This window comes from Drosophila sechellia, chromosome 2L, assembly GCF_004382195.2.
Source record: "Drosophila sechellia strain sech25 chromosome 2L, ASM438219v1, whole genome shotgun sequence".
Taxonomy (NCBI): domain Eukaryota; kingdom Metazoa; phylum Arthropoda; class Insecta; order Diptera; family Drosophilidae; genus Drosophila; species Drosophila sechellia.
This window is the reverse complement of record NC_045949.1, coordinates 12,938,483-12,951,419: the sequence shown is the minus strand read 5'-3', so window position 1 is coordinate 12,951,419 and position 12,937 is coordinate 12,938,483. Positions and strand designations below refer to the sequence as shown.

Here is a 12,937-nt window from a genome sequence, read left to right as displayed (position 1 = left end):
CGGCATTAGCAAATAATAGGGATTTGGGGGCGGAGCGGTGGGCGGTGGGTTGGTGGGTGGATAACAAAAATAGCTTGAAACTAATCGCCGTCGCAGTTGTAGAAAACAAAGCAAATGCAAAAGTCAATAGACAGTAGACAGTAGCGAAATACAAACGACATTATTAAATTCCCCCGTAAAATCGTGAAGTGGAAGCCACCCAGCCATCCGATTTGACTTATCGCGACCCCATTGCGACCCGACTTACCCATCACATAACCGCCTACCAACTACCGGCAGCTGTCCCAAGTGATCCGACTCGCTTCGGAGATGCTTCCTCGACTTGATGATGGAGATGTTGATGGAGATCTTGGTTCCAGGCGGCTAATTAAAACGTACCACCTTATTAAATGTCTCGGGAACTTGGGTTTATTGCCATTTTGGGCGATACTATAGATAACTTAGTTTAAGATCACTGTACTTCCATGCCTAAACATTTAAAAATACTATCACTATCAATTGAAAACCCATTGCATTTATTTAACTTACTGCAATTTTGTGGCCTAGTAAAATATACAGCTGCGTATACCCTCAAAATGAAAAGGCAGAACCTTTTACTGCCCATTTTGTACACACTTGTTTTTACTAGTAAGTAGTAATGAAAGTATAAATCAAACAATTGGTGTCAAGCGTGGCCGTGCTAACAGCTACAATGCTAATTCTGCTTTTTGCACCTTACGGCAATTTTTAAAGTGCTTGATTAGTGATTATTTAGTCACGTGTGTCTAGTAGCCGAAGTATGTCGATTTTGTAAAAGCTTAAAAGGCTGTAAGTGAGTCATGCATGTAAAACAAATCTGTATACTAATTCGGAAAACCTCAGTTCTTAATTGACAAACAAATAAGTAGATTATTTTACGCAGGTCAATTATTGAATGCTACTTTCTTAGGAACGTTTTAAGATGCACTGCGTTTACAACGATTTATAAAGTGACCTGGGCACAAAAGAGATAAACGCACGTTATCAGCAAACGCAGACTGTCTACAGGAATGTGCCCTTTTGCAACCCCAAATAGACGTCATCTTATCGTCATCTTCGGCATTAAACTGCAAACCCAGAAATGGCACTCCGAGTTCCAAGAAGTGATATCTAAAAAAAAGAGAAACAAGCGAAGAACAAAAGATCAGTGCCACACACACCTTATCAACAGCGGGATGCAAAGGGAGTTGGACAAATGAGGCCGCAAAATACTTTTCCAATAGAGGCCAATTGAACAAGAGTAGCCCAAAATCCATATATACATATATATAAATGTATATATGACTTTTACAAAAGGCGGCGACATTGAAAAACACAGCAGATAATAGATTTGAAAGAGGAACAAACACGAATTGAATGAACCAGACAATCGATGGGCGCGCATTTCGCCACCTACTGATCCGGAAAAACTCGGATTGTATTGTATCTGAAACTCAAAAGATCCCAGCTGAACGCACGCAAGAATAAACATGACCAGTAGATAGGGATGCCCAACGGGTGGGCTTACGAGTAGGTAAGTGGGATGGATTGGGTTTGGGTACGGGATTGGGTGGCATGTACGCGTGCGCAGGCAAATCGAGCGGGTTTATGATCTTGTTTTCGTTTTGCAAAAAGAAAATTCGTCGTCGATTTGTGTAAACAAAGTTATAAAAGTTGTGGGGGGATTACGAAGAGTGGCAGATAAGGCTTTCGCCATATAAGCTAGTGTACCAATCCACAGGACAGCATTCAATCGAGAGATTTCGAGAAGAACACACATAGCATAACCACAGCGCATCATACCATACAATGGAGCACCATCAGATCTATCGCCACAAAAAGTTCGACATGGTTCGAAAGATTGAGAAATGCGATTTGCAGCTGAAGGAAGAGCTAATCTCCCGCAGCGGCACACCCTGCACCAGTCGGAGTCCTTTCGAAGAGGCAAATCAGTCCATCAGCTTGGGTTTCAGTGATCAGGATGCTGACTTTAGTCCACTGCCAAAGCGTCGTCGTTTGGGATCCTCATCCTCGAGCGTTTCCTACCAATCCGCCAGTCCCATCATAACCGAGGCCATCCAAGGCATCTTCAAGTACCACGTCAATATGGTGCGAAAATTCCCGAAGAAGGAGCGTTCGCCGAAGGATCAGGAGCGCCGCAACAAGAACACCATTGCCTGCAGGATGAGTCGGCGGAAGAAGAAGTTCGATGACCTGCAGATCGAACAGCAGTACAAGGAGTGCTCCGATGAGCACCTCAAGATCGCCGAGCAGAGTCTGCGCGCCAGGGTCTATTTGAATCATCTCAAGCAGCTGGTCAAGCAGGAAGACCACCCGCTGGTCTCCTCCAGGAGAGTACCGGAGGAGAATACCAAGAGTAACTTTAGCATCGACTACCTGATTGGTGGCATAAAGCAGGAGCATGCTTAGGCACGCCCACCTCCTTTCAGGATTGTATTATATAGTTAAGTATTACTTATATGCTAAGTTGTTAAGTTTCTTCAAGAACTTTTAATGCTAAGAAATTTAGTATGTATTTAGTATAAATGCCTTAAAAGGCTAAGCAGGAACTTCTTAATAAATAATATGAAAATTTCATTTTAATCTTGCTCTTAATAATGGTATAAATATTAAAAGAAGTAATCAACCGCTAATAAACCAATAAATATAATTATAATAAAATACAATGAAGAGTGGAGCCATCGGATCTGGTCAATAAATCCACAAAGGTTGGTGTCATAGGCAATCATCAGCCCATGGGGCAAATCGTTATTGGTGATCCCATCGACAATTGCCCACCCATGGAGCAATGGGGAATATCGATGGACTGGCCAGCCAGTCGGATAAAGTTCACTGGGTATTAACCCTGCACCCTGGTCAAACCACTGGCAATAGAGCCATAAACCGATCGAAACCGCCAACTACGGGAATGTGGGCTTAAATGTTAACTACTCCCATTCCCGTCCATCGCTCAGCTGTCGTCGTCGCACTTAAAGTTAAACTAAACACTTTAGCTAGTCGCAGCTACGATATTTTTAAATCCTTAGTAATCGAATTGGTCACGCTAAAGGCTTTCACTTGCATAACCCCTAAACCCTGTGGAAAATTTCAATGTATTGATAGGAATGACTAGTATTACTTAAATCTGTTTAGGTTCAGTCAGATGAATATATATGCTATACATGCTATTAAAACTAACTAAGCAAAGCAAAATAATAACTATAAATTAATTAACTATAATTATAATTATTATAACATTATTAACGAAACAATAGATTTGGTATACTCTGTGAGAGTTTCTAATCCTATCAGTGCGCATCATGGCCACCGGTGGATGCAGTGGTTTCCATGTCAGATATATCATTGGGTGGAACTCCACTGCTACTTGGTCCGTGGTCCATCATGTCATCATCACTCATTCCCTCCTCGGATAGAGCATCATGGTCGGCCTCCAGAGGTGGATCCATACCCTTGACCATTTCCACATACATCTGGTTCTCGGCATCCGTAAACATTTTGAACGGCATATCCTTGCCCACAATGGCCACATTTATGGTGAGATTATCGGCATCATCGGAGCCCAAGGATCCTCGAACGGCCTGAATAGCATGACATATCAGTTCATCCATGTCGCAGTCCTCGAAACTCTCCATATTTCGCTCCAGATAGGTGCGAGCACTCTGCGAACGGGATCCAATGGCCATTGCCTTGCAGTTGAGCACATTGGCCGTGGGCATCACCTGGTAAATGTGCGGTCCCTGCTCATCATAGCCAGCCACCAGCATGCCCACACCATAGGGACGACGATCATACCGCTGTGTGGTGGTCTGCAGCTTATTGCCCAGATTGGCCACCAAACGGCGGACCGGAAACTCTGCATCATAGGAGTGCCGATATGCCATGCACTCCGTCCGCATGTACTGGCACACCACGCGCGCATCTGCCGTGAGTCCTGCGATGGACATGCCCACGTGCTCATCCACCGGCATGATCTTCCGCTGGAGCGTGTTCGTGTCCTTGGATGTGCGGCACAGGGCGGCCAGCACGGCATAGTCGGCGCCCTTCAGTCCCACGGTGGCTGCTCCCTGTTTCACCGCCTCCATGGCGTACTCCACCTGAAAGAGTCGACCCTGCGGACTCCAAGTGGTTGTGTCGTTGTCATACTGATTCCGGAACATGACCAAAAGTGTGAGAACGAATTCGGCGAATTAAAGTTAGGTTGTTAGTGGCAAATTTATCTAGCTTGAGTTAAAAGTATTTGGAAACTGATATTAATTTCAAAGGTGTAATAGAATTTGTAATGGTCAACTCTAAATCATTTCATAGAATGAGGTCACAAAGGTCAGAAAGGGTTTCGATGCATACCAAGGCAAAATGCAATTGCAAACCCAACATGCTTTCACTCCGGCTAACTTGCATAATGCCTAACCAAGTAGAAAATCAACTGTCTATGAGGAAGTTCGGGTGATCCGATGGAGAAAACATAGGCTGATGTTCGTCACTGAGTGCACCCGCCTCACATGCAGCCAACTGCATCGGGCTGTGAGTGCAAAATAGGAGCTTTGATTTAGTGGGCCTATTCATGCTGCCGGGGAAGCCCCCTGCACATAACATAATTAACTCTTTGGCGATTGCGCAACCCAGTTAATTACTTTTAATTTTCATTGATAGTACTTGTGGCAGTCCGACTTCCTATGGCGCAAATTTCCGTCGCAACTCCAACAACCCAGTAAACCACTTTGCACTTGTACCATGCAGCCAAACATCAATTTCAGTTAATTGTCGAGTTTTGTTGTGGCTGCATTTTATGTTTTTTTTTTTCCAACTGGCCTAACATTGAAAATTGCATTTCTGCGCTTCGAGCTGTGTGCGCTTGCAAAACTCCGTCTCACTGGCCAATTGAACTTGAAGCTTTGCTTGGACTTTGTCTATATCTCCGTACAGCCACATCCGATCTCTGTCAATATCATTAGCCAACAATCCACCGCGTTGAAGGCGATGCCGAAAAGCTTGGCCCAGTCCAAAATGTGGTTCTTTGTGGCGGGCTTGAACCTTGACGAAAGCCGCCTCGAAATGAGAACGCCATGAAAATTAGCTAGACAACAATTAGTTGAACTTTGCTGGGTAATGACACTCTGGGTAAATGGTTTCTCGGAACAATCTGTCAATGCTTCGATGACTCACTTACTCCAGTGGACAGCCAATCCAAAACTGGAGACTCAGCCCTTTTCTATCAAAAATCAAATCAAATAATAGATAATCCACCTTTTGTAGCAGTAAGTTTAGTTTTATTGCTCAAAATTTTATATTTTATGATCATAATTTGCTTGTAATTAAATTAGAAATGATCATTGATCATTTAGAGCATTTTATATAATTTTAATATTTTTTTCAAACCGTTGGTTTAACTAGCATTATAGCATTATTTTATAGCATTATTATATATGTAAAAATATTTAATGGTTGCAATACACTGACCTCCTAACAAGTTTAATAATAATTTTCGATTAAATTTCGAATTTTCCAAGTGATAACCCCCAGTCAACAAAACCGGTAATTTAAATTAAATGCATCAGTTTTGATTTATTTCAAAGTCAACAATAAATATTAATAATTAAGGCTTAATAAACTAAATCACATGATTGGGCTATCCATAGTCGCTGATTATGATATTTTGAACGGTCAGCAGTGCTGGCCACCAAAGATGAGCATCTGCTGGGAGAGGGCCATCTGCTGGAGGAACTGCTGTTGCTGCTGCGGCAGAATGTGACCCGGTGCCGGATTGATCGCACGCTGGAACACCGCCTGCTGGAGGATGTGGCGATAGTAGAGACTGAGGCGCACCTGCTGTTCCAGCATGGCGGCATGGTGGCTCCGATACTGCTCGTACTGCTGACCCACTTGCTCCTCCTGAGCCTGCTTGGCACGCCGGCTGAGAAGGCAGGCCAGGGTGTTTCTATCCCGGCGCATCTGCTCCTTGGGGCTTCGCTGGCGATGGGTCTGACTGCGGCGCACCATGTTGGCACGGTACTGGCTCACTGAGTATCCTGGGCCACTGGGCTTTGCCATCGGTGACGTCTCCTTCTCCGCCTGTTGGTTCTGCTCATTATCCAACCAAGGTCGGAAGAATCCCTGTGTCTGGCGTCGCTTGAAGATCGGCTGCTCCGACTGCTGAGTTAGGTTCTCCTTGTCCTGGTCCTCTTCCCGTTTCCGCTTGCTGACGGCAAACTTCTTGTGGGTGTAGCTCGACGAGTTCTCCATTTTTGTATTTCAATGATATGACTCCGAATGAGTTGTGGTGTTGAAGTGACTCGTTGGACGATCGTTTGCTGAATGATTGGCTTCGAGATTGATATCCTGGTTATATGCACAGTAGGTAGGCGGCACAGGTAGCCACATAAGGAAATCCCTTTGTTTTGGGTCTGTCAACAAAGGGATTAGCGCATCCATTCCGCATTAGGTAATCTCCGTCCTGGATTAAGCAGCATATTTTATGACCTGCTCTATCACAGCGCTAATTGCCGTCGCTGGATTGCCTCATTATCCTTTTTTGGTGTGTGGATTACCTGGATTATCGGACAAATGTGGCCACCGGAACAGGAAAGTTCTGGACCGAACAACTGTTATGCAGGCGATGCATTTTTTTATTGACCTGCATGACACAATTTGTGTGGTCCCTTTGGCTCCTGGTTCCTCAACACACTTTGTTTTAATTCCCTGGAAATTCTCGAGGGTCCTTTGCCAAATACTTTTCCTGCAGAATGACATGGCATTATGTGTCCTTGTCGGTGGTTAGAAGGAAGTGTCAAGGATTTTTTAAGACTGCTGGCAGATGCGTTTTATGTTTACGTAGAAGGAATTGCATTCATGGAAGTCTTGAGAGCTGAATTAAATACACGCTTAAAAAATATTTAAAAAGTTAAATAAACTCCTATATATGTAAGTTAACAACTAAGTTGCCACATATAAACAATGCTGACGCGCCCCAACGGAGTTCAGCGCTCTGCGCTGCGAACGGTCAGCAACAGCAATTGGACACCCCTTATCCGGGGTACCAAGCTGTGTTGCATAAATGCTGAGTCGGCTTGCCGACCATGGGTTTATGGCGTGATGCATTGAAGCTAGGGTAGATCCACATTTTTCATATTCTTTTGTATTCAGTTCTAAGCTTGCACTTTAAGAATAAAGACCAGCTACTCCGGCACTTGGCCGTAAAACACCACTTGTTTTAATTAAACATTCTCGTTGAGCCAAAAGGCCATCGAAAGACCACGGGGGCAAAGTCACGCCCTCCATCCTAATCTTCCTAAGACGTCTTCGCCCAGCCAAAGGAGACGACACGCATAACACCTATACAACGGAGTCACCTATAAGAGAGGACCACCGGACGATAGGATTTATTAATTGGCGCCCAACGTTTATTACGGACCTAGAGTATCTTAACAGGGTAGTTAAGAGAGGAAAATATGTAAGTTCAATGAGTGAATTTAATTCGGCAGTCTTCGATTATTAAATAAATAAAAAATAGAAAGCTAACAATTTGTTGCGTGCTTTTAGGAAGTTGAATTTCCGTTGCATACTTTTTCCAAAGTGTTATTTACCGTTGCATACCCCAAGTTATTGTGAGCTATTGCTGCGTGCTTTTAGGAAGTTGAATTTCCGTTGCATACTTTTACCAAAGTGTTATTTACCGTTGCATACCCCAAGTTACTGTGAGCTATTGCTGCCCAAAGGAATAAATAATAAATAATAAATAGTAAATAAATTATTCCTTTGCGCAAGCCTGTTCTTTTGAAAGAAAATTTTGTCGATTTCCATTTCTCGCGCACTTAGATAGTGAAATATATGTGCGAGGTGTCAACCAATGGTAAATGAGTTGGGCGGCATATAGAGACATTAAAGTCGAGCGCGATAGTGACGACGAGTTTGATTTAGAATCAGTAGGTTTTTGTCCGAATACTACAGATAGCCCTGCAGCCATGGACGCCGCACAGCTACAAGCTATTATAGCTGGAGCTGTTAACCAGGCTTTGGCCGAACAGGAAAGCAGACTAAATCAAAGGTTCCAGGCACAGTTAGATGAAGTTAAAAAACAAATGCAGAGCTTGCGTGTAGAAGCACCACAAATAGAGGCATACCAGAAAATACAACCAGACCCTAACATACCATGCGGAGTCAAGCTGGACATTGTGAAGACATTGCCAGATTTTTCGGGGGAGCAGGACGACTATGTGTCATGGCGGCAGTCAGCCGTAGACGCGTACGAAATCTTCAAACGATATGAGGGTAGCGAGGCGCATTATCAGGCCGTCTCGATTATCAGAAACAAAATTAGGGGGTCAGCGAGAGGGCTACTAGTTGCCCATAACACAGTCTTAAATTTCGATGCTATTATTGCTCGACTAGATTGCACCTACGCGGACAAAACGTCGCTGCGTGTACTTCGGCAGGGACTTGAAACAGTTAGGCAAGGAGACCTTAGCCTAATGCAGTATTATGACGAGGTAGAAAAACGATTGACGTTAATAACAAACAAGATCGTTATGACTCACGAACCGGGTAGTGCTATTCTGTTTAACAATGAAGTTAGAGAGGATGCTCTCCACGCGTTCATTGCCGGTCTTAGGAAGCCCTTGAGGGCCATAGTCTTGCCGGCGCAGCCCAAGGATTTGCCCTCAGCTTTAGCCTTGGCTAGGGAATCCGAGGCTACCATAGAGCGCACTAATTTTGCCGCCACATATGCGAGGGCTTTAGAGGACAAGGCAAGCACTTATGAGCACCGAAAAGATCGGAACCGCTCAAGGGAGCCGCAGGGAAGATACAGCAGGGCCGAGGATAGCCAAGGCAGAAACCCCCATTTTTACAAGAAGCAGGGTAAGCAAAATAATTCTGCCCAAAGTAATAACTCCTCTCGGAATCAGTCACCTGAGCCTATGGAGTTAGGCTCCACTGTAATCCAACGTAGGCAACCGATCTCGTTTGGAAGCGGTCAGCCTACAAACGCCAAGGCCGAGAGTGCTCGGGGCCAGAAAAGATTCGGTTCCGCACGCTTGACAGGTCAGAGGCGTCAGAGATTGCAGAACACCATGCAACAGGCTGACGATAAAAATGACAGCGAATATGATGGCGCGGCCGCAGCGGCCATTACCGAGATAGATGACGAATCTGACGAAAATGATCAGATCAATTTTTTAGGGAACGCTCCCGACTGCCGTTCATTGAACGACAGCTGCAAGGGAGGCAACTAAAAATTTTAATCGACACAGGGGCGGCAAAAAACTACATCAAGCCCGTAAAGGAGCTTAAACATGTGGTGCCCGTCGATTCCCCTTTCACGGTTAGTTCCATTCATGGCTCTAACAGGGTTCACCAAAAATGTTTAATGAATATTTTTGGAAAAACATCTGCGTTCTTCCTTTTGGACGCACTGTCACCATTCGATGGTATTGTAGGGTTTGACCTCCTAGCTCAGGTGGGAGCAAAACTCGACGCAAAGAAAGGTACGATAAATTATGGTTCTGTTTCTGAGAAGCTTCAGCATCATAATTGCGATAATGTTAATTTTACTAACGTAAATGACATCGCCGTACCAGAGCCTGTAAAGACGCAATTTCGAGGTATGATCGAAAGCAGATCTAAGGCGTTTTCAGCCTCTGACGAGGCACTTCCGTTTAACACCTCTGTTGTTGCCACAATTCGCACTACAGATGATAAGCCGGTATACTCCAAGCTATACCCGCATCCCATGGGCGTGTCTGAGTTCGTCAAGCGAGAAATCGCAGACTTACTGCAGAAAGGCATCATTAGAACTTCAAAGTCGCCGTACAACAACCCAACTTGGGTTGTGGACAAAAAAGGCCACGATGAATTGGGGAACAAAAATAAGCGTTTGGTTATAGACTTTAGGAAACTTAACGAAAAGACCATCGCTGATAAGTACCCAATGCCAAACATCCCCATGATACTGGCGAACTTAGGAAAAGCTAAGTACTTTACGACGTTAGATCTAAAGTCCGGTTACCACCAGATATACTTGGCCGAACATGACCGTGAAAAGACCTCCTTTTCGGTAAACGGCGGAAAGTATGAGTTTTGTCGGTTACCGTTCGGATTGAAGAATGCGGGAAGCATCTTCCAAAGAGCGATCGACGACGTCCTACGAGAGCAAATTGGCAAATCGTGCTATGTTTACGTAGATGACGTCATTATTTTTTCCGAAAACGAAAATGACCACGTCAAGCATATAGATTGGGTTTTAAAAAGCCTGTGCAATGCCAACATGAAGGTATCCAGCGAAAAGACACACTTCTTTAAGCAGAGTGTTGAATATCTGGGGTTCATTGTTACCAATGGAGGTGCAAAAACCGACCCAGAAAAGGTAAAGGCCATAAAGGAATACCCAGAGCCTACAAATTTGTATGAGCTAAGGTCGTTTCTGGGTTTGGCTAGTTATTACCGTTGCTTCGTGAAGGACTTTGCGGCGATCGCGAGGCCCTTGACGGACTTGCTGAAAGGAGTAAACGGCTCTATCAGCAAACACATGTCCAAGAAAACTCCTATCGAGTTCGGTGATTTGCAGAGAGATGCATTTGAGAGGCTGAGAAACGTCTTGGCTTCTGAAGATGTAATTCTCAGATACCCCGATTTTAGGAAGCCATTCGATCTAACGACGGATGCTTCTGCTAACGGTATTGGTGCGGTTTTATCGCAAGATAAAAGACCCATCACTATGATCTCCAGGACCCTAAAAGAAAGCGAGTCACACTACGCCACAAATGAAAGAGAATTGTTGGCCATAGTGTGGGCCTTAGGCAAGTTACAGCACTACCTCTACGGCACTCGCGATATAAATATTTATACGGACCATCAGCCGTTGACATTCGCGGTGTCCGATCGGAACCCAAACCCGAAGATAAAAAGATGGAAAGCGTACATTGATGACCATAACGCAAAAATCCACTACAAACCGGGTAAAGACAACCATGTGGCTGACGCTCTTTCTAGGCAGAACATCAATGCCCTGCAAAATGAGCCTCAGTCAGACGCTGCGACTATTCACAGCGAACTGTCATTGACATACACGGTCGAAACGACACACCAACCGGTGAACTGCTTCAGAAATCAGATTGTTATAGAAGAAGCACGTTTCCGACTGAAGCGAAGCTTGGTATTGTTTCGTAGTAAAACTCGCCACTTAATCAATTTTACCGACAAAAGCACCATTTTAGAAACGCTGAAGGAGGTAGTAAACCCCGAAGTCGTGAATGCGATACACTGCGATCTGCCCACCCTGGCAAGTTTTCAACACGATTTAATTTCTCATTTCCCGGCTACGCAGTTTCGATACTGTAAGAATATGGTGATAGACGTTACCAATAGAAATGAGCAGTTGGAAATTATCACGACAGAACACAATCGTGCACACAGGGCGGCTCAGGAAAATACCAAGCAAGTACTGCGCGACTATTATTTCCCCAAAATGAGCAGCCTAGCAAAGGAAGTGGTCGCAAATTGCAGAATATGCACCAAGGCCAAATATGACAGGCACCCTAGAAAACAGGAGCTCGGAGAGACACCCATACCTAGCTATACCGGCGAAATGTTGCACATTGATATTTTCTCAACCGATAAGAAGCAATTCTTAACATGCGTTGACAAATTCTCAAAGTTTGCAATAGTGCAACCAGTGCTGTCCAGAACAATAGTGGACGTCACGGGGCCCCTGCTTCAACTCGTAAATGTGTTCCCAAAAATCCGAACAATATATTGCGACAATGAAGCCGCCTTTAACTCTGAAACCGTCAACTCGCTACTTAAGAATAGCTACCACATTGACATTGTGAACGCGGCCCCTCTGCACAGCTCGTCAAACGGCCAAGTGGAAAGGTTCCACAGCACCTTGACAGAAATCGCCAGGTGTCTTAAACTAGACAAGAAAATCAGCGATACGACAGAGTTAATCTTAAGGGCAACGGTAGAGTACAATAAGACCCTACATTCTGTCACTCAGGAGAAACCGGTCGAGATCCTCCACTCGGGTTCCGATGATCGCTGCCTAGGCGTTAGAGACAAGCTGATAAAGGCCCAGAAGAACAACATCGAAAGATGCAACCCAGCTAGACAAAACCGTGTTTTTGAGGTAGGAGACGAGGTTTTTGTCAAAAACAATAAAAGGCTTGGAAACAAACTGACACCATTGTGCACAGAACAAACAGTGCAGGCAGACCTAGGAACGTCTGTTCTTATTAAGGGGAGGGTGGTCCATAAGGACAACCTAAAATAGGTCCCCCCATTTTTAGTTAGCTTTAAGATATTCCTTATGTTTTTTTTATTCGTCTTTAAATAGTAACTAAACTTAGAGGGCGAGGAGGCAAATTTATATAAATTTCCAGTAGTAGGCCTGATTTAAGCTAATATGCCGTGGTCTTATTCTACGTTTGGTTTGCAGGTTCGCCCTCATAACACTCATCACCCTGGCAGTGGCAAGTGCTCGGATTACCGACTTTTCCCACGCCAACTACATTCCCGTCGTAGACGGAGATGTACTGGTGTTTGAGCATCGTAATTGCCTGAGACATTCGAGCAACCTGTCTGATTATATTTACATGGTAGATGAAACAAAGAAATTGTCCGCTTCCTTTCCACAGTCGCATATGCGAAAGTTGTTAGACGTCGATACAGATCACCTTATAAACTTGTTGTCCGTTCTAAAAATACATCACCGTATCGCTAGAAGCCTAGACTTCTTAGGTACGGCTCTTAAGGTAGTTGCGGGAACTCCCGACGCCTCAGATTTTCTAAAGATCAAAATGACCGAAGCTCAGCTAGTGGATTCCAACTCCAGACAAATTAATATAAATTCCGAAACCCAAATACAAATAAACAAACTGACCGACACCGTGAACAAAATTATTAAAGCCCGAAACAACGACTTGGTCGA

The 12,937-nt window shown here is 44.4% G+C and overlaps 3 protein-coding genes across 3 annotated transcripts; 1 reads left to right on the top strand and 2 right to left on the bottom strand.

Moving 5' to 3' along the window:
* The first annotated feature begins 1,698 nt into the window (after window positions 1-1,698).
* Window positions 1,699-2,599, top strand: LOC6617828 (protein Mabiki). Its single transcript, XM_002042102.2, has one exon. It carries the CDS (start codon window positions 1,807-1,809, stop codon window positions 2,425-2,427), a length of 621 nt encoding a protein of 206 aa, XP_002042138.1. The 5' UTR covers window positions 1,699-1,806; the 3' UTR covers window positions 2,428-2,599.
* Window positions 2,600-3,274: 675 nt separating this feature from the next.
* Window positions 3,275-4,277, bottom strand: LOC6617827 (proteasome subunit alpha type-1). Its single transcript, XM_032721596.1, has one exon. The coding sequence runs from the start codon at window positions 4,173-4,175 to the stop codon at window positions 3,306-3,308; it is 870 nt and encodes a 289-aa protein (XP_032577487.1). The 5' UTR covers window positions 4,176-4,277; the 3' UTR covers window positions 3,275-3,305.
* Window positions 4,278-5,596: 1,319 nt separating this feature from the next.
* Window positions 5,597-6,319, bottom strand: LOC6617826 (protein Mabiki). Its single transcript, XM_002042100.2, has one exon. The coding sequence runs from the start codon at window positions 6,256-6,258 to the stop codon at window positions 5,680-5,682; it is 579 nt and encodes a 192-aa protein (XP_002042136.1). The 5' UTR covers window positions 6,259-6,319; the 3' UTR covers window positions 5,597-5,679.
* Window positions 6,320-12,937: the final 6,618 nt, after the last annotated feature.